General features: G+C 43.3%; 2 protein-coding genes across 2 annotated transcripts in view; both read right to left on the bottom strand.

Moving 5' to 3' along the window:
* LOC132230218 (kininogen-1-like) overlaps nt 1-21,561 on the bottom strand; it is a 433,809-nt gene that overhangs the window by 297,075 nt on the left and 115,173 nt on the right. The window lies entirely within an intron of this gene.
* On the bottom strand, nt 4,445-20,760 carry ADIPOQ (adiponectin, C1Q and collagen domain containing). Its single transcript, XM_059687314.1, has 3 exons — nt 20,654-20,760; nt 7,179-7,400; nt 4,445-6,267 (listed from the first exon to the last, which is right to left on the bottom strand). Exons 1-3 carry the CDS (start codon nt 20,736-20,738, stop codon nt 5,747-5,749), a joined length of 828 nt encoding a protein of 275 aa, XP_059543297.1. The 5' UTR covers nt 20,739-20,760; the 3' UTR covers nt 4,445-5,746.

Below are 21,561 nucleotides of genomic sequence, written 5' to 3'. Positions count from 1 at the left end.
ACCGGAATCGAACCCGGGACCTTTCAGTCCGCAGGCCGACGCTCTATCCACTGAGCCAAACCGGTTTCGGCGAAATTTTTTTCTTGAAATATTAATGTTTATTGCATGTAACATTATTATATTTAAAATTGTTTATATTGAAATATTGTTTATTGCATGTAAATGGCTAGTTATTTTGTATTTACAATCTGGTAATAGATTTATTTTGTATTTTGTAAAAAAAATTAATTAATTTTAAAAAATTAAAAAATAAAATAAAAAATAACAGAAAGAAACAGATTTTTAAAAATCAACACAACTTTAGGGGCTTGTTAATTTAATATTCATATCATTGGAATCTCAGGAGGAGAAAAGAAAGAGGTAGATTCAGAAAATATATTTGATGTAAAAAGGAAGGAATGCTTACCATTTGCAACAGCATGGATGGACTTAAAGAGCATTATCCTAAGCGAAATAAGCCAGTTGGAGAAACATAAATATCATATGATCTCACTCAGTTGTGGAATATAATGAACAACAAAAACTGATAATAAAAATAGAGCCAGAGAAAAAAAATATTTTAGAATATAATAGAATGCCCTAACCGGTTTGGCTCAGTGGATAGAGCGTCGGCCTGTGGACTGAAAGGTCCCAGGTTCGTTTCCGGCCAAGGGCATGTACCTTGGCTGTGGGAACATCCCCAGTTTGGGGTGTGCAGGAAGCACTGATCGATGTTTCTCTCTAATCAGTGTTTCTAACTCTCTATCCCTCTCCCTTCCTCTCTGTAAAAAAATCAATAAAATATATTTTTTTAAAAAAAAGAATATAATAGAAGTAATCCTGTTATTTGCAGATTTTTAATATTTCCTACAACTTTGGTGATATTATACTATATTAGTACATTTTTGGTAATATTATTATATTTTAAATCTTTCTTTCTTGAAATATTAATGTTCATTGCATGTAACATTATTATAGTTAAGATCGTTTTTCTTGAAATATTAATATTCATTGCATGTCATGTTATTATATTTAAAATCATTTTTATTGAAATATTAATGTTCATTGCATGTAACATTATTATATTTAAAATAGTTTTTCTTAAAATATTAATGTTTATTGCATGTAACATTATAAATTTTAAAAAAGAGTTAAAAAAACAACAACAGAAAATATATTTGAAGAAGAAATGTCAGAAAACTTTCCAAATTTGGTGGAAGACATATGTTTACAGATTCAAGAAATTCAATAAATCCCAATCAGGTTAAGCTGGAAAAAAAAATACCCAGATACATCATAATCAAACCAAAGGTAAATAAAACATCTTGAGAGCAGCCAGAAGAAAAATAAATTACACATAAGGGAAACTATGACTGCAGACTTCTTGTCAAAAACCATGGAGACCAGAAGACAGTGAGACAATATCTTCAAAGTGTGGGAAAATAGGTAATTGATAGATAGATAGATAGATAGATAGATAGATAGATAGATAGATAGATAGATAGATGATAGATAGATAGATAAAAGGAAAGAACTGTCAACTCAGAATTCTATACCCAGAAAAAATATCATTCAGGAATATAGGCAAAATAAAAACATTTTCAGATGAAAGAAAGCTAAGAAAAAGTATCACCAGCAAACTTAAAAAAGAAAGAAAGAAAGAAAGAAAGAAAGAAAGTTTTTCAGGATGAGGTGGAATTATACCAGAGGGAAATTTAGAACTTAAGGAATAAAGAAAGAACAAGAGCCCAGCCCATGTGGCTCAGTTGTTGTGTTGACCCATGCACTGGTTTGATTCTGGTCAGGGTACATGCAGGTTGCAGTCTCAATCCCCATCGAGTGGTCATGCAGGTGACAGCTGATTGATGTTTCTCTCTCCCTTCCTCTTTCTCTAAAAATCAATAAAAAATATATTTAAAAAAAAACACACAAGAAAAATGAATAAACAGAATATTTTGTTTTCTTAAATTCTTTAAAATATGTATGACTGTTGGAAGCCAAAATTATAACATTGTTTGTAATGCTTCAATGTATCTAGATATAATTCTATATAATCAAAGGGTAATATGCAAATTGACCCTAACAGCTGACCGACCAGGAACAATTGGTCACTATGATGCACACTGACCACCAGAGGGCAGACACTCAACACAGGCACTACCCTCTGGTGGTCAGTGCACTTCCCCAGGGGAAGCGCTGCTCAGTCAGAAGCCAGCTCATGGCTGGCCGATGTGGCAGTGCTAAGGATGTCCAACTAACGACTTAGGCTCTGTTTCCATAACATAAAAGGAGTAGGACAAAGAACCTATGTGGTTATAGATATCTATATTTTACCTGAAGTGGTAAAATATTAGTGCTATCTAGACTATGAAAAGTTAGGTATATACATTATTATCCTGAGAGAAACTACTAAAAAATACAGTTAAAAAGCAAATAACTACATTAAGGTGAAATATTCAAATAATCCAAAAGAAGCCAAGAAAAACGTGAAACACAGGGAATAAATACAAAATATATAAAGCAATATGTATAATTTCAATCTAACATCAATTATATTATATATATAAATTGTCTCAGGACCAATTAAGTGAAAGAGATTTTCAGATGGAATAAAAAAAACAAAAACAAGAAGCACATGCAGAAAAGTTATTTTAAATATAATAATATAAATAGATTTAAACTAATGTGATGGAAAAATATGCAAACAATAATCAAAAGAAAGCTTGAGTGCCTATATTAATTTCAGAAAAGGGAAAATTGCCAGAGATAAAGACAGGCATTATATAATGACAAAGGGTAAATTCACTAAGAACATGTAAGACTAAATGTGTATGTGTCTAACATGACAGTTCCAAAATACATAAAGCAAAAGCTGACAGAACTGAAGAGACATAGAAAAATCCACAATTAGACTTGAACATCATGGGACCATTAATCCAAAATTCTTGGCCACAGTTTCTCTCAGAAGGTGTTATGAAAATTTGCCCTCTCTGTTTCCACAAAAAAAAAAAAAAAAAAAAAAAAAATGATCCTTTTTCCAGAGACTTTAGAGTGAGTGTGACATCGTGTCCAGTGCTGCGAGAATCCCACCCTAACCAGGTGCAGAACTGTAAGCATGGTCAGACATTAGTTAATGAAATTTTAGAGAAAATCAATAGTAATTTCCCAGCAACATCTCTCTGAGAAACCTGAGAAAACTCAAACATAACATTAACAGCTTGTTGTAAACAAATGTTGTTTTTACATTTATCGTCTGTTCTCCCACTTCTGGTAACTGTCTTCAGATTTTGCTTTAGGGAAAACACCCCTTCTCCAGATTGAGCCATGATCAACTTAAATCAACAAGGACAGTCCAGCCCAGCCTGTGTGCTCAGTGGTTGAGTGTTGACCTGTGAACCAGGAGGTATGGTTTGATTCCCGCTCAGGGCACATACCCAGGTTGTGGGCTTGATCCCCAGTATGGGGTGTGCAGGAGGCAGCCTATCGATAATCCTCTCTCATCATTGATGTTTCTATCTCTCCCTCTCCATTCCTGTCTGAAATCAATAAAAATATATTTTTAAAGAAATAAGGATAGTCCATCCTCCTGACCCCAGTGAGATTGATCAAGGATGGACATGTAGCCCAGCCAGAGCCAATGAGATACAAGAACATGTTTGCTGGTGCTTCCAGGAGAGAAAACTTCCTCTCTCCTCCTGGGAACCACCAGAAAAAGAGGATGTCCCTTTGGCTAAATGATGTGGTGAGAGTGTATGACAGCTGGCAGGCTACAGTCTTTTTTATATCATGAGGGAGAACCTAGAACTATACTGTGTAGAGCCTGAGGCTGAAGCCTGTGCTGTTGAAGACAGAGTGGAAGGACAGACAGAAAAAGGGTCTTTAATGACATCATTTGAGCCTCTGACAGAACAGCTCTGATATTTCCCACTATGCAAGGAACATTTTTCTTTTTTGCCTATTAATTTGAGTTGGGTTTATCCCTTCATTCCTCTCTGAACCCCATGTCTTTCTCCAAAAATGAAAACAAAAGCCATGTGATGCAAATGCTTCTACTTTTAATGCTGGATGATATCTTTATCTTTAGAAAATAATAATACAAAAGCATTCAAAAAGACAAAGTTTTATATGTAGAAATAATCACTGAATGAATGGCAATGCATATATAAAAGGGAATCATTCAGAATTTAAAACTGTAAGAAAAAAATGGGTTTCCATTTCTATATTTATACAGAATGTTATTAATTCTGCTTTCACTAAAACATTTGAAGAATATCCTGAGAAGAGATTTACCACTATCAACCACTTGTAATTCTTTTTTTCTTTTTGAGGAATATTTTATAATTAAAATGTTTATATATTTAAAGGGTATAATTTGATGATTTGATATAGATGTACATTGTGAAATAATCACCACAATCAAGATAATTACCACATCACCTCAGAGAGTTTGGGGGATTTGTGTGTGTGTGTGTGTGTTTTCTTATAATTCTTAAAAAACTAGAATAGATTCAGAAGGCCCAGGTCTTCCCAAACCCAGTTGGTACTCAAGGAAAGAATGATTTTTAAATTCCTTCATAGGTTTTTGCATTACAGGCTGAAACTATCTCCTCAAGGAAAAATTCTTCAAATGTTCTGGAAAGCATAGTCATTCCTAACCTTGGTGAAAATTATTCAAACTATACAGTGGAATAAGGAGTAGGTGCTTAAAATCAGAGAGCTCCTAAAATAACAATATTTTTGTTGATAAGGATTAGTTACATGAAGGGGCTAAAATGGAGTTAATTCTGAATAGATGTGGTCTTCATGAGACATTGACCAAGGACCTGCAAGGGAACTCAGACATGTAGAAAACATGGTACTTCTGGGAAGTTGTCCTTGATCTGAGATGTCTCCCACACCCAGGGCTCTCATCCAGGATAACACATGAAGAAGCACAGGGGTGCAGTATGTGAGAAAGATTTGCAGGGAAGAGTATCACATCAGAGGAGCTTCCTGATCAGGTGGCTTTGAGGACCAGGGAAGATTTCAGCATGTGGAAATGGAGGTAGCTTTCTGGATTAGAGAGAAGAGCATGAGGAAAGAGAAGTGCAGGGGCCATTGAGTGGTCCAGCTGAAATGGGACCTGGTTATAGAACCACTTGTTCTGAGGAAGCTCTCCTGGGAAAAAAACTTAACTCATGATGAGTTAAGGCCCTCAGGTAAGATGGATGAGAGATGCCCTCTACCAACATCCCAAGGAGGGCAAGTACTTCTAAAAAAGGACACGGTATAATAGAAAAAGTTCATAGCCCCGAGTGTGATTTCTAACTCCACCACTTTATACCTGGATGATGTCAGGCATCCACTTAACTCTCTAGCTCTCAGCACCCCAAGTGTAAAAAGAGGAGAATAATATCTTTCCTGTGTACCTCAGAGGATTGGCATGAACTTGAGGAGAAACCGTGGGCACAGAATAGTGCTGTCAAATACTTTCCTGTGTCAGTTATCTTGTCATGTATGTGAAGCTCCCCAGTAAATACTGTTATCCTTCTATTGACACTATGTACCAGATCCTTGCAGCCAGGGGACATATCTCCTTTAGGATTGAGAATAAACGATATAACTTTTTAAAAAGGGCACTTGATGAATGAATGAGTAAATGCATGAATAATGTTCAGAACTCTCCAACTAAATAATAATATCAGTCTCCTAACTACACTAAAAACCCTTGGGCTGTTCTTTGACTTCTGGGTTGTTTGGCCCAGTGGAGGCTCTGGTTAAGTGGTCACTAATTAGTGTCATGGTAGAGAAGGAAGCCTGTGAAGGTGGAGTCATTGATATTATCTGCATAGAGCCCATTATTCTCCCCTTCCCCATACACCTGGAGCCAGACTTGGTCACCCATCTCCAGATGGAGGAGCACAGAGCCAGAGGCTTGGTCCAAGTCCTGGTCCTGGTATTTGTCAAAGGTAAAGAGCACGGCCTTGTCCTTCTTGTAGAGGCTGACCTTCATATCTTTCAGGTAGACCGTAATGTGGTAGGAGAAGTAGTAGAGCCCAGGAATGTTGCAGTGGAATTTGCCAGTGGTGTCATCATAGTGGTTTTGCTGATTGTAGAAGATTTTGGTAAAGCGAATGGGAACATTGGGAACAGTGACCCGGGTCTCCAGTCCCACACTGAACGCTGAGCGGTATACATAGGCACTTTCTCCAGGTTCTCCTTTCCTGCCTTGGACTCCTGGAAAGCCTCGGGGACCTTCAACCCCAGTCACTCCAGTTTCACCAGTGTCACCCTTAGGACCAACAAGACCTAAAGAATGAAAAGATCTCAGTGATCACAAGAAACAGAACTCCTGCCTAAGTTGATTCCAACCTAAAACACTGTTCCTATGGCCCCTATATACAACCTGCTTCACTTAGAGAGCAAAGAACCAGTGGGAGCGCCCAAAGGGGAGAGTTATACCTCCTATTTCCACATCCTCCCCAGCAGGCTTCCATTAATTCTTTCCAACCTTATGTCCAGTAAGTCTCCCTTATCGACCTTTCAACTATGTACTGTCTCAACCAACCATACTTTTGCTCTTCTATCCCTTTGTGTAGGATGCCCTCCCTTCTTTACTCTGTCCACTCATCTTTCAAGACCTAGCTTAAGCCCTTCCTCCCCCATAAAGCCTCATTGTTAATCTAAGTTTGCTCTAAGGGCACCTTTTCTCTGTTCCATAATTCGGCATTTGTTCACATTCAATTTGGCGTATTTGTAGTGGACTTCCCAATAGTAACCTTTCACAGTCCTGTGCATTAGGCTTCTCTTCTTAACTAGACCAGGAGCTCTCTAGGAGCAGGACTGTGACCTGCAGGAGGTGAACACTAAGTGCGGTTGAATGTCGCTGCATGGAATGGGAATTAAGGGCAAATGAATAGAAATAGGAATATGAACAGATTGGGGCTAGGGATGGATGAGGGTGGGGATGGGAAAGGGGACAGGGAAGGAGATACAGATAGAGCAGAATCAAAGATACTTGATTTTTCACAAGTACACCTATTGTCACCACTGGAAGGCCAACCCAAAATCCACTTTAGGTTGCTTATGAGTCACATAAAAAAAAAAATGCTTCTTTCCTGTGTCTAGACTGTAGTCAATAACTAATACCCTTATATAGTTCTGGAAGCCCTCCTCTACCCAAGACAAGTCTGTTGGAGAAGGCCAAAACTTGTTCTTACCTGCATCTCCTTTTTCACCCTTCTCACCAGGCGTGCCATCTCTGCCATCACGCCCTGGGGTCCCATTGTGGCCAGGATGCCCTGGGATGCCCGCCACCCAACCAGTGCAGACCCCCTTAGGCAGGGGAAGTTGGACTCCAGGTTCTTTGGTCGGAGTATCTTGACCACGACTGGGCAGGACTAGTGACAGTAGAACAGCTTGCAGCAACAGCATCCTGAGTCCTGAAATCAGACCAGCCATCAGAAACAAACCCCACACAGCACACCCATACTGGATCTAAGCAAGACTCACACCACCTCAGCAGGGTCCGCTTCTGAGACCTACTCTCCCAATACTCACCTCTTCCAGGAAGACTTTTCTATTTCAAGCCACCTCGATCTTTTTCTGCCCTGATATTTGCAATATTTAACATATTCCTTATGGGTAACCACTTTTCCTCAACAGGATTGTGAGTTCAGTGATGGCACAACAATGTTACTCCAATTTACTCATATCTGAGCACAGGACCAGGCACAGGGAAAGCTCCAAGAGTCAACTTGTCAAGAATCCTTCCTTTGAGTTTTCCAAGGATGTCGACTCAGATCATTCCATCCAATTATTTTATTTTTTAAAATATATTTTTCTTGATTTCACAAAGGGAGGGAGAGGGAGGGAGAGCTAGAAACATCAATGTTGAGAGAGACTCATTGATCAGCTGCCTCCTGCATGCCCCACACTGGGGATCGAGCCTGCAACCTGGGCCTGTGCCCTGACCGGGGATCGAACCATGACCTCCTGGTTCATAGGTCTACGCTCAACCACTGAGCCATGCCGGCGGGGCCATTCCATTCCATTCCATTCTAACTAATTCCTCTCTCTTGGATCATTTCAGTTTCTTCTTTACTACCCTGTCCCTTATTTTCTATGTCTGTTCCTCCTCCTTTTTCTCCCATTCTCTTCCTCCCTCTCCCCTTCTCCGGGGTGACATTAGGTCATTTGGTATATTACACACATGCACACACACACACACACAGCCTTGCCTTGGATTAGTCACACAATAAAAGATACATTGTCCATTTGCCTGGGCCTCCCTTATCTGCATCTCCTCACATGCCTGATCCCTATGCAGCCTTCAGGACAGTTAAGATGTCATCTCACAGGAACCCCTTCTGGTTATCTCTCCCCCAACTGGATTTGTTCTTTCTCCTCTGTGTTCCCCTGTGGCCTCACTTATTTCCAGCATTGCACTTCTTTCACTGTACTGCAATTCCTGATTAGCTTGCCCATTAAACTACATGTGTGGGGGGAGGCAAAGCCTGACACACTACCAGCATAGAGTAGGTACTAAATAAATATTTTTATAATGAGAAAAAGAAAGAGAAAAAGAGCCAGAGAGAGGAGGGGAGGAGGAAGAAAGGGAACAAGAAAAGAAGACAAGAGGGAAGGAGTGTGGAGTATATTTGAAATATGAATTATAGGAGCCCAAGCAAAAAGCTTAAGTGGCACAAGTGGCCAAGGGTCTCTCTGTCTCAGAACCATCCCTCGATAACCCCCTCCCAGAAGATGGTCCTTTACATACCTAGGGACTTGTACCCTCAAACTTCTTCCTTGATATTAGAGTGATCTTAGCTCCCACATCTGATTGCCAGAGTGTTAGTCTCCCATCCCTAAAATATGCCAGAGAGTTGAAAGCACCAAAGAGAGGGAAATAGGTCCTAGGACCCTGCATCACAGGTATTGCTAAGACCTTCTGTCTAGTTTGAAAGGTTGTTAATCCCAAGAACCTGATTCTAAACAAAACACAGTCTATATATATTTTATTTCCCTAAAGACACTATTTTTCATCAGGTTGCTTATCTCTTATAGATTACATGAAATCTCCAGAATTGGGTTTGGCTTTAGGAGACAACTCCTCTGTGAAGGATGCAGGAAAGACCCTGATTGGCAATCTTACCTCCAAAGATGTGCATGGTGTCTGGAATCCACTCCTATGCCCCATTACCTGGGCTCTATGTGACAAAACCACCTTATCTTCATATATATATACTCATCTTCCATATATATATATATATATATATATATATATATATATATATATATATATATATACTAGAGGCCCGGTGCACAAAAATTTGTGCACTTGGCGGGGGGGGGTCCCTCAGCCCGGCCTGTGCCTTCTCGCAGTCTGGGACCCCTCGGGGGATGACCATCTGCTGGCTTAGGCCCACTCCCTGGGGGATTGGGCCTAAGCTGGCAGTCAGACATCCCTCTGGCAGCCCGGGAGCCCTCGGGGGATGTCCACTTGCCAGGAGGGAGCAGGCCTAAGCTGCAGTCGGACATCCTTAGTGCTGCTGAAGAGGTGGAAGAGGCTCCCACCACCTCTGCTGTACTGGCAGCTGTCAGCCTGGCTTGTGGCTGAGCAGAGCTCTCCCTGTGGGAGCACTGACCACCAGGGGGCAGCTCCTGCATTGAGCGTCTGCCCCCTGGTGGTCAGTGTGTGTCATAGTGACCAGTCATTCCCAGTGGTTCTGCTGTTAGGGTCATTTTGCATATTACCCTTTTACTATATAGGATAGAGGCCTGGTGCATGGGTGGGGAGCAGCTGGTTTGCCCTGAAGGGTGTCCCAGATCAGGGTGGGGGTCCTGCTGGGGTGCCTGGCCAGACTGGGTGAGGGGCTGATGGCTGTTTGCAGGCTGGCCACGTTCCCCAGCCACCCAAGCTCCCAGTGGAGGCTGGCTGGAAGCAGGTATCTCAGATTTATTTGCCTTCTATAATTGAAACTTCGTTGCCTTGAGCCTAGGCCACAACCGGCCAGGGCAGGTGGGAAGCTTGGCTTCCTCCATCTCCGGGGCAACCAAGCCTCCTGCTTGCTCCAGCACTGTGGCTGCCGGCCGCCATCTTGTTTGGGTTAATTTGCATATAGCCACTCTGATTGGCTGGTGGGTGTGGCTTGGGTGTACCAGAGGTGTGGCCAATTTGCATGTTTCTCTTTTAATATATACTAGAGGCCTGGTGCACAAAAATATGTGCACTGGTGAGGGGTGGGTATCCCTCAGCCCCACTTGTGCCTTCTCACAGTCTGGGACCCCTCGGGAGATAACAACCTGCTGGCTTAGGCCTGCTCCCGGGTGGCAGAGGGCAGGCCCAATCCCTAGGTGCCTGCCCCGTAGCCCCTGGTCGGGCTCAGAGCAGGGCTGATTGGGGAGTTGGGGCACCACCCCCTGTCATGCACAGAGCAGGGTGGATCAGGAGGTTGCGATGGCACCCTCAGTCACGTTCAGGGTAGGGCTGATTGGGGGGTTGGGGTGCCGCCCCCTGTCACACTCAAGGCAGGGTCGATGGGGAGGTTGCGGCACCGCCCCCTGTCACGCACAGAGCAGGGCAGGTCAGGGGGTTGTGGCGCCACCCTGTCACACACAGAGCTGGGCCGATCAGGGGGTTGGGGCGCCTTCCCCTGTCAGGAACAGAGCAGGGCGGATAGGGAGGTTGTGACCCCGCCCCCTGTCACACACAGAGCCGCAGGGCGATCAGGGGCCAGGAGGCCTCGCAGCTCTGCTGATCCCAGTGCTAGGAGGCCTCGTGGCTCCACTTGACACCAGGGCAGTGAGGCCTCGCTGCTCAGCTGATCCCGGTGCTGGGAGGCCTCATGGCTCCGCTTGACACAGGGGCAGTGAGGCCTCGCTACTCCGCTGATTCCGGTGCCAGGAGGCCTCGCAGCTCTGCTGATCCCGGGTTCGGGAGGCCTTGTGGCTCCGCTGATCCCGGTGCTGGGAGGCCTTGTGGCTCTGCTGATCCCGGTGCTGGGAGGCCTCGCAGCTCCACTTGACACAGGGGCAGTGAGGCCTCTCGGCTCCGCTGATCCTGGGTTCAGGAGGCCTCGTGGCTCCGCTGATCCCAGGCCGGGAGGCCTTGTGGCTCTGCTGATCCCGGTGCTGGGAGGCCTCGCAGCTCCACTTGACACAGGGGCAGTGAGGCCTCTCGGCTCCGCTGATCCCGGGTTCAGGAGGCCTCACGGCTCCTCTGATCCCAGGTTCGGGAGGCCTTGTGCCTCTGCTGATCACAGGCCGGGAGGCCTCGCAGCTCCGCTGATCCTGGTGCTGGGAGGCATATTACCCTTTTACTATATAGGGTAGAGGCCTGGTGCATGTGTGGGGGCCGGCTGGTTTGCCCTGAAGGGTGTCCCGGATCAGGGTGGGGGTCCTGCTTGGGTGCCTGGCCAGCCTGGATGAGGGGATGATGGCTGTTTGCAGCTGGTCACAGGCCTTTCAGTGTGGGGGTCCCCACTGGGGTGCCTGGCCAGTCTGGGTGAAGGGCTGAGGGCTGTTTTCAGGCTGGCGGGTGACTGAAGCTCCAACCTCTCTTTTATTTCTTTTTTCTTTTTTAACATAGTGAAAACATACTTTACATAGAAATTTTATTCCCCTATTTTTGCCTTGTCTTTTTCTAGTTTTTGCAATCATTATGTTGGTCCATTAAATAGATACAACCAAAATATATATAACCATTTCCATTTTGTTGAACTTTTTGGTTAGTTCCTGCCGGAAGCCGATCCATCCTTGCTGCTTGACACAGTCGCTGCAGGAAAGAAACATCTACACAGCATATGTTTCAAGGGACCTGGCGTATATAGCATACTGTTCTTAATATGTTTGCTCCCCTTAGCGCTATGTGTTTTAACCAAGGTCACCTCTCTGAGAAAGGTTGTTTCCCCAGTAGGGATTTTTCCCTGAAGTTAGGGAGGGGATAAAACCCCTTAACTAAATGCCAGGTGGGTACTTAATCACTTTAACTACAAACAATCATGCTTAAGCTACATAATCTTTACTCCCTGGAATGGAGATAAGAAATGCCCTAACCTTTGGAATAGAAATTGACAGGATTAAAATCAACTGGTATAAATACAGATGTAACAAGACAATAAAACACAGAACCTGGCTGGGGAACCTAACCAGAACTTGGCTAGAGATCCTGGCTAGGCTGCTGATCAACTAAATGCTGTCTCTGTGTCATTCCTTCTTCACCGACTCCGTCCACACCTTTGGGGGCCCCTGGACCTGCTGGGGTTGGACCCAGCAATTTCCATTTTTAAAATATTATTTTTAAATCTGTAACCAATATCCTTAGGCATATAGCTTATCGCCAAATTATTATATGACATATTCTCACAAGTAAAATTACTAAACCAAAAACTATGAACATTTTTAAAGTTCTTGATGCATATTCCCAAATTTCAGTTTGTTATATTGTTACTGAGTAGTATGTCAGTGTGTGTATCAAAGAGCCTACCTTAACTACTCTTACCAGCTTGGGATATTATCATTAAAAACGTTTTTTGTTGTTAATTGACTAAAAGAAATGATACCTCATTACTTTGATCATTAGAGAGCTATACATTTTATTAAAGTCCTGTTTTCTAATTTAATTTTCTATTCTAATTTAATTTTTTCATTCATAATACCCCTGTTAGTTTTTTTTCACTTATGTAATTAGAACACAATGTGCTTTTTGAATTATTTTTGTGAGTTCTTTATACCAACACTTTATCACATATGCTATGACTCTTTTCTCTAGTATGCAGATTATTCTTTTGTTTATCCTGATTTTTTTGGTGACAGAAGTTTTAGTTTTTATATAGTCAACTCTGTTGATATTTTTCTTTGCTTCTAATGTTAAACAGTCCTTATTCATGCTAGGGTTTGATAAATATCCTACTTTGTTTTCCTCTATTGTTTAATAATAGAAAGACTGTTTCACTCTTTAGTACATCTCTAATATTTTGTTTTAGTGTAAACTATGATCTAAAATATTCAAATGATTTCTTAAAGACATTTGTTTAAAGATATTAAAACTAGTTGTTTAAAGACATTTAATTAAATTAATTCTCTCTAGTGATCTGATGCATCATTTATCAAATATCAAGTTCAAATGTGACCTTATACATAAAGTGAGAATTGAGAATGAGATGGGTGGATGGAGTGGAGGACAGAGAGACGGAGTTAACACAACACAGATAGGGATGCTGCCCCTTGGTGGTCATTAGTCTCTTGTCAAGACTCACTCTAACCATCTACATGTACCTTTGTCGCCCTCTACTGGGTGGAGAGCTCAGGGGAGTGTTCTCAGTAGCTCCTGGGACTACAATGAGATGGCTTAGATTTAGGTCATGTCAAGATAAGAAAGAGCTGAGTTAAATGAGAAGCCAAGGAAGAGAGACCAGCCAAGCCCCTTTTGTACTTGGGAAGAACACTTGTTCTGAGACTTTTGAGATTTCATACGTCTTTAAACTTTCCCACTGTTTGTCACCTCCATTCTTTTTTCTTATGGGGTTATCACTAAAACTCCTGAGAAGACCTCTGAGAGGCTCTGTGCTTGTTTCTCCAGAAATTAGAAGGGTGGAATCAATGAAGCTGTATTTTCTTTTCCCACAGAGAGACAGGATGAGAGAATACAGAACATGAGAATTGGAAGGGGCAGCTATGGAGGGCCCCAGAGATCATAGCAATGGAGGGCTGACTCCAAAGCTGTTGGGAATGCATTCTCCCAGCTCAAGGGACGGCATTCTGTTTCAACACTTCAGGATGATCTTTTCTTTCCACTAACAGGGACAGCGGGGCTCCATGACAGTGGCATGGGGTGGAGGTATTGAAAGGAGGGTGGGGGAAGATGGGTACATGATCCTAGAAAGTTTCTGAAGTGAGGAACAGATTCTGATTGAAGACAAAAAATGTCTTCCAGTCTAATTCTGGGTGGATAATTTTGTAATTGATAACAATTGACAGTCGGTGCAGAGGTACTTCCATTTCAAAAAATTATTCCAAAATTGTTTTTGCTCACTCAGACAACCAAGATGGTGGCATAGGTAAACACCTGAATTTGCTGCCGTGCACAACCACATTAAAACTACAACTAAAAGACAAAATGAATATCATTCAGAACCATGGGAAAGCTGGCTGAGTGGAAATTCTACAACTAGAAGGAAAGAGAAAGGTGCATTGAGTCCGGTAGGAGGTGCAGAAACATGGACGTGAGGAGTTACGGAGGTGTGTGCGAAAGGGGCTGGCAGCTGGGTACGCTGTTGTCATTTTCAATAGGGAGGGAGATACAAGCTCCCGACTGCTCTAAACTCCAGTTCCAGGTGAGAATTTGGGGACCCAGACACATATGGAGAGAAACTGGACTGTCAGGCATCGGGCCAGAACCTTAGGGCGGCTTTCTCACAGAGGTGCTTGCAGCAGTCATTGTTCCTGCACAGGCCGCGGGACACAGACCCCGGGACCTCTCTGAGGCAGAGCAGACTGGCAACCATTGTGGTTTGCTCCACCCTGGTGATTCCCTGAGACTCTGCCCCACCCAATTTACAACCCACCCAAGCTGTGCACAGAGGCTTTCGCATATAAATGGCCTGGCCTTTCTCCACCTACAAACCTAGGCAGACTCAGTGAGCACCAAAGCACCACTGAAGCAAGTCCTGCCCAGTAAGGGTGTCTCTAGCACAGAAGTTCTCCCACTGTAGACACAACTGGTCCTCATAGCCAATTGGCCTGGAGGTCAATTCCTCCCAGTGATACCTACAATAATCAAGGCTTAACTACAACAAGACTGTGCACACAGCCCACAAAGGGGTGCACCAAGAGGGTACACCTCAGGTAATTAGGGAGGCTGAGCCACTGGGCCCTATAAGACACTTAGCACACAAAGTCACTCTATCAACACAGGGAAGCAGCCAAAATGAGGAGACAAACAGGTCACAAATGAAAGAAATGGAGGAAAGCAAATTACTGGATATAGAGTTCTAAACCACAGTCATAAGGTTACTCAAGAATCTTCTAGAAACCTCTGAGAAATATAGTGAGACCCTCAAGGATATGAAAAAGGACCAACTAGAAATTAAGCATACACTGACTGAAATAAAGAATAATATACAGAGATCCAACAGCAGACGAGAGGATCCCAAGAATCAAGTCAAAGATTTGAAATACGAAGAAGCAAAAATCACCCAACCGGAAAAGCAAAAGGAAAAAAGAATACAAAAATATGAAGATAGTGCAAGGAGCCTCTGGGACAACTTCAAGCTGTACCAACATCCAAATTACGGGGGTGCCAGAAGAAGAGAGAGAACAAGATATTGAAAACCTATTTGAAGAAATAATGACAGAAAACTTCCCCTACCTGGTGAAAGAAATAGATTTACAAATCCAGGAAGCTCAGAGAACCCCAAACAAAAGGAATCCAAAGAGGACCACACCAAGACACATCATAATTAAAATGCCAAAGGCAAAAGACAAAGAGAGAATCTTAAAAGCAGCAAGAGAAACACAGTCAGTTACCTACAAGGGAGTACCCATACAACTTTCAGCTGATTTCTCAACAGAAACTATGCAGGGAGAAGGGAGTGGCAAGAAATATTCAAAGTGATGAATAGCAAGAACCTACAACCAAGATTACTCTAGCAAGCAAAGCTATCATTTAGAATTGAAGGTCAGATAAAGAACTTCACAGATAAGAAAACACTAAAGGAGTTCATCACCGCCAAACCAGTATTATATGAAATGCTGAAGGGTATTCTCTGAGAAGAGGAAGAAGAAGAAAAAGGTAAAGATAAAAATTATGAACAACAAAGTGACAACAAATACATATCTAGCAACAACTGAATCTAAAAATCAAGTGAATGCAAAATCTGATGAACAGAATAAACTGGTGAATAGAATCAGGGACATAGAAAGGGAGTAGACTGACAATTCTCGACAGGAAGCGGGTATGGAGGGTGCAGGAAGAAAGTGGACAAAAATCGTACACCTATGGAGGAGGACAGTGGGGGGGGGTATGGGTAGGGGGGGGTGGGAACCAGGTGGAGGGGAGCTATGGGGGGAAAAAGAGGAACAACTGTAATAATCTGAACAATAAAGATTTATTAAAAAATAAATTAAATAAATAAATAAAAATTGTTTGTGCTTTTTGTTTGGATATAATAATAGTTACACTTTGATTTTGAAAGACTTCTTTATTAAAATTATTAAATGAAACCATGTGATCTAAGACTCAGTTGTGCATATAAAGAAACCTTTCACATGGATCATGAAGATCAGTGCCAAGTTCCACTTCTAATTCTTCATTGTGTAGAAAGTCCTGCCTCACTTGATATTTAATTCTCTCAGCCATTTTGAGAGAGAGTATGAGGTAGAAATAGGGAGCACATGCTTCATGATCTCAGTGCTCAGGAGAAAATAATTTGTTCTTACCTGTAACATGTTTCAGTCGGATATTCGTTGGAGGATTGTGTGGCATACGCCATACAATGTACTTAGAACAGTGCCTGGCACATGTCAGTGTTCAATAAATGTTAGTTCTGGCCCAGCCAGTGTGTTCAGTGGTTGAGCCAATATTGACCTATGAACCAGGAGATCTCGGTTCAATTCCCAGTTGAGACACATGCCTGGGTTGCGGGCTTGATCCACAATGTGGGGCGTACAGAAGGCAGCCAATCAATGATGTTCTCTCATCATCGATATTTCTCTCTCCCTTTCCCTTCCTCTCTGAAATCAATAAAAATATTTTTTTTTAAATGTTAGCTCTAATTGTATCCATTTTAGAGATGAGGAAAGTGGTCTTCAAGGAGGTTAAGTGACTTGGCCAACATCCTCAACCTACACATAGAGGAGCTGGAAATCAAACTCTGGCCTTCCAAAGCCCAATAATGAACTATTAGGCATAGCCCAGAGGAAGAAAACAGCATCAGGGTCACACATCTGTCTTTTGCTATTTCATCCATAGGATGGAGACATCCAATAGCATAAACAGACCTCCAGATCATGATGCAAGTGACCTGGCTCCTAGTCTAAGCTCCACCGTTGACTCACTGGGTGACTTACCTGCCCCTACTCCCTTTTGGACACCATGCTCTTTGCCTGCAAATGTGATTATTAATCCTTATCTCATTTATTTCACATTATTATGTACAAATCAATTGACTAAAAGTATTTTATAAATGTATGAAGTGTTCCGTACATGTAAGTGAAGAGAATGACAGCAAACAAATATTTATGGGGAAGCTTTGTGGACCACCCCTATTAATCTTACTTCATCCCCACAACTCCAGAAGGTAGGACTCAATGCCCACAAGAGAAATCTGAGAACCAGAGAGGTGTGATAACCTCTGCCCCAGGATAACAAGTGGAAGCGTGCAGAGGTGCCATTTGGAATGGAAGGCTGGCTCCTCTCTACTGCACTGGCTTTCATGGCCCCATACAGAGGAGCTTTTTGCTTTTAAAATTGCAAAGGCTTATATGAATGCATATAAGCAGAACCAATGGACACAGACACTAAAGGATGAGGGCACAAGTGAGGAGGGCAATGGGGGGATAAGAACACATGTAATACCTTAATCAATAAAGAAAAAAATAAATAAAAAATTACAAGGGGATGATCATGATGTTCTTTGAGTCCTCAAAGGCCATGTTATGATCTCTCATTTTCATATCCTATATAATAAAAGCCTAATATGAAAAGTGTCCAGTCGTCTGGTCATCCATTCAACCAATCAAAGCATAATATGCTGATGATATGCTAAGGCCAGTCAACCGCTCGCTATGATGTGCACTGATCACCAGGGGGCAGACGCTCCAACCAGGTAGGTTAGCTTGCTGCTGGGCTCTGGCCAATCAGGACTGAGCAAGATGAGCCGGACATGCCCTGGAGCCCTCCTGTGGTCCCTCCCCAGCTGGCCAACCTCCCACGTCCCTCCCTGGCCCTGATCATGCACTGATGGGGTCCCTCAGCCTGGCCTGCACCCTCTCACAATCCAGGACCCCTCACGAGATGTTGGAGAGCCAGTTTCAGCCCAATCCCACCGCAGGCCTGGCCGAGGGACCCCACTGATGCATGAATTCATGCATCAGGCCTCTAGTGTTAAAATGTATGAGAACTTCCACTTTGACCTGCTGGGATTTCAGTAACAAGAGCAGAATCTTGTGAAATACAAGGATGAGGTCTCCTTTGGGGCTGACAGGGGACAGAGCAGTATGGGAGGAAGAAGTTACCATGCCAGGCGCCAACTCTTCCAGCAGGAAAGGGCAGTAAAGCACAGTTCACACAGCCCCTGGGAGACAAGAGGGGCCCCAGAAACCATCTCCCCCCTCTCCCCTGCTTTTACAAATGGGGGACTAAGGGCAAGGAAAGAGATGCATTTATTAGGTTAACCTAGAAACTAACTCCCACACCAGGAGCTTTTACACATTATTCATTTTATTTATTACTTACTAGTATTTTAATCTTTATAAGAACTCCATGAAGCAAGGAAAATAACCCCAACTTTTGGGATGGGGAAACAGAGATTTAGATGATTCCTATGAGATTCCCATTTGGCTTCCAAACCAGTGAGCTTTCCATCACATTACACTGCCTCCCAAAAGGCTTCCCAGACTCAGCTTCTTAATCCACTAAATGAGATCATGTAAGATGAGGGCCATGAGAACATTTTGAAATTTAGCAAGAGTACTTTGGAGCATAAATTGTGTGAGGCACTTTTAAATCTGATTTCATTTAATCCTTCCTGTATAGCTTTTGATTCCCCTATATAGAAGAATGAAGAGACCAAAATATTGGTTTAAAAAATCATACAATTTTTTTTTTACTTTTAAAAAAAATTTTCTCTATTAAGGTATTACATATGTGACCTTATGCCCCCATTCCCCCCCCCACCCCCCACTCATGCCCTCACCTCCCTGGTGTCTGTGTCCATTGGTTAGGCTTATATGCATGCATACAAATCCTTTGGTTGATCTCTCTCCCTCACCCCTACCCTCCCCTACCTTCCCTCTGAGGTTTGATGGTCTGATCAATGCTTCTCTGCTTCTATCATACAACTCTTAGTTTGAATTATATGAACTTGCTGTTTTTAAAGGTTAAAAAATGGTAGAATACTGGCAATTTCACATGGTGCGACCTAATGCTAGATGGCAGAAGCAAGCATTAGCTCCGCTCCCAGGAGAGTTACCCGAAAGCTTTCACTTAGCCCTGGGAAAACTGTCAGCATCTCCATGCCCAAATCTCTCTCTCTCTGTCTTTCTCTGTCTCTCTGTCTCTCTGTCTGTCTCTCTCTCTCTCACACACACACACACACACACACACACACACACACACACACACACACCTGCACATGCACACACACACACTCACACTCATACACTCATGTTCTCAAAGAGCTAGTAAAGTAGAGCATTCCTCCACCACATTTTTAGCATCCGGGTCTCTGCACATGAAGGAATTCCTGATTGAAAGCTTCTTGCCTTCAGAGCTTCTACCTCCTGACCTCTGCCAAGTGTCTGTCTGAGACTGCTGGTCTTCTGGCTTGACAAGCAGTAGATGGAAAGGTCCCTGCAGCCACCTTAGAAAGGACAAGAACCAAGTCCTGTGCCTCTCTTTACAACTCCTCAAGCATTCTGGGAGGGTGGCCACAAGGACTGCCAATTAAGCTGCAGAGCTGGCTTTCCACTGTTTTGCTTCAAGAACAAAGTAGACACCCTCATGCTCTTCTGGGCATATTCTGCCAGCATAAAGGGCTCCCCGGCTCCCCAAACTTGTTAGGAGGAGCCAACTTTGCCCCTAAGAAAAACTCACCGGGACAGAGGTGGCTACACGCCGTGCAAAGCTTGATCTGAAAACCAGAACCTTCCCTACGAGGGACCCACATCCTCTGACACACAAGGACTGGCCTGACATCTAAAATGCCTCCCACTCTGGCCTCTATGTTGACAGCTAGAAACAACCAGGATGCCTCAGACACTGCTCACTGTGGAGAGCAGAATTGAGTTTGGCAAAGGCTAGGCAGACCCAGCTGTTTCTATCAGAAAATGTCTTCTACAAATAAGATTTTTCATAAGCCCCTCCAGTATATGCCAGGTCTTTTGCTCACTTTGTCTCATTTGAACCTCTCGATCACTCTGTGAGATGTCCCCCACATCTCTGCAGATATCCCCATATCCACAGATACTCCCAAATCTATAGGCAATAATGTTACATTCATTTTTGTGTCTTGTGAACCCGTAAAATCTGCTCAATAACATTTGCTGAGTAGAATCACGTGGTAGACCTGGATTTCAAACTCAGTCCGAGGTCGGAGCTCAGGCTTTTCCCAAACTGCCTCTTCCTGTGCTTCTTTCTGTGAGAATCATTTGATCCCCTTCTCCTCTTATCTAATTAGACTCTACCACTGGACCATTCCTCCCCCTCGCTGACCCTAACTTTTTCTCTGGGGAGGCATCTTGCCACAGAGTGACCTGGTCAAAATTCAAGATGGTCCCAGGCATTTTGACCAGAGGAACAGTCTCTTTTCTCTTGGAGCTGTGAAGAGAATCAAGAAAACTGCCCTGGCCAAACTTTGCTGTATCATTCACCATGCTGCTGCAACAGGAGAGTGTGGGGGCACGTGAGCCAGAGGCCCCAAGGCAGGGCAGCCACCCCAACCCCAGCCTCAAACTTTAATCACATTGCTCTTACCTCCAGGGGTGGGATCAGATCCACAGACTGCAGTCAGGATGGAAGAGAGGAGGAGATGGCTCGGCCTCAGCAGCCTGCTACTCATGGGGGAAGGCAGTCCCCACCTCATAGCTGTCCCTTCCCATTGGCCAACCCTGTGAAGGCCAGAGACCAATGGGCCAGCGCCTTGCCCCTGGCAGCTGCCCAGGTCTCTACTCTGGGGAACGGGGGCAGCCCAGCTTGGTCTGAAGAGGCCAAGTGGAGACTCAGTCAAACCCTCATGTTCCCAGGCCTTGGCCCTTATTTTTGCTTCCTATAACAGCAATAGAAGATGGGGTAAGGTTCAAGACCAGAAGCAGGAAAACAATATATTTCTGCATCACGGGAGAAATTTTCTCATGTAAAATGGAATCATCCAATGGTCCAGGAGACCTCCCTGCCCTTATAGATTTGCCCTAAAAGTCAGAGGCACCAGTTACCACTATCACACTCCTGGTCACTGCATATGATGAAGTGTGAGGCTGTGTGGTTCAGTCATTGGCACTACAGAAAGGGGAACAGGCAGAGGGGGCTGCAGTAGAGTAAGAAATAGAATACATCCTCCACTCCCTAGCCTGGACCCGTTTTGTGAGAGACTATGTGTGTTAATTCTGAGAACTGCGGTGAGGGGAAGTTTCTGGATGGTGTGGGGCAGGGCCAGATTATGACCTTTAGAGGCCCTGAATTCCAAAAGATTATGGAGCCCAACCCCTATGTAACTCATATTCAATATAACAGAAAACTTACATAAAATGTGATATTAGAATACCATCTTCCAAGATATTTCTGGCTCCAAAATTCTAAATAAGGCTTTAAAAGCTAACTTTTCAGGTGTGTGTGAGTTCTCTTTTACCAGTGCCTTAACCATGTGCCTAATCCGCCTATTAGGG

This window comes from Myotis daubentonii, chromosome 3 (genome assembly GCF_963259705.1).
Source record: "Myotis daubentonii chromosome 3, mMyoDau2.1, whole genome shotgun sequence".
Taxonomy (NCBI): Eukaryota; Metazoa; Chordata; class Mammalia; order Chiroptera; family Vespertilionidae; genus Myotis; species Myotis daubentonii.
This window is presented reverse-complemented; position numbering and strand designations above follow the sequence as displayed.

Bases quoted from the DNA above. Each gene is read 5' to 3' on its own strand.
- ADIPOQ (XM_059687314.1), bottom strand. From the start codon at position 20,738: ATGAGTAGCAGGCTGCTGAGGCCGAGCCATCTCCTCCTCTCTTCCATC. The intron at 7,401-20,653 runs GTAAGAGCAATG...GTCTGATTTCAG, and splicing joins ATCTGATCCCACCCCTGGAG to GACTCAGGATGCTGTTGCTG. The intron at 6,268-7,178 runs GTAAGAACAAGT...TTCATTCTTTAG, and splicing joins GGGTGAAAAAGGAGATGCAG to GTCTTGTTGGTCCTAAGGGT.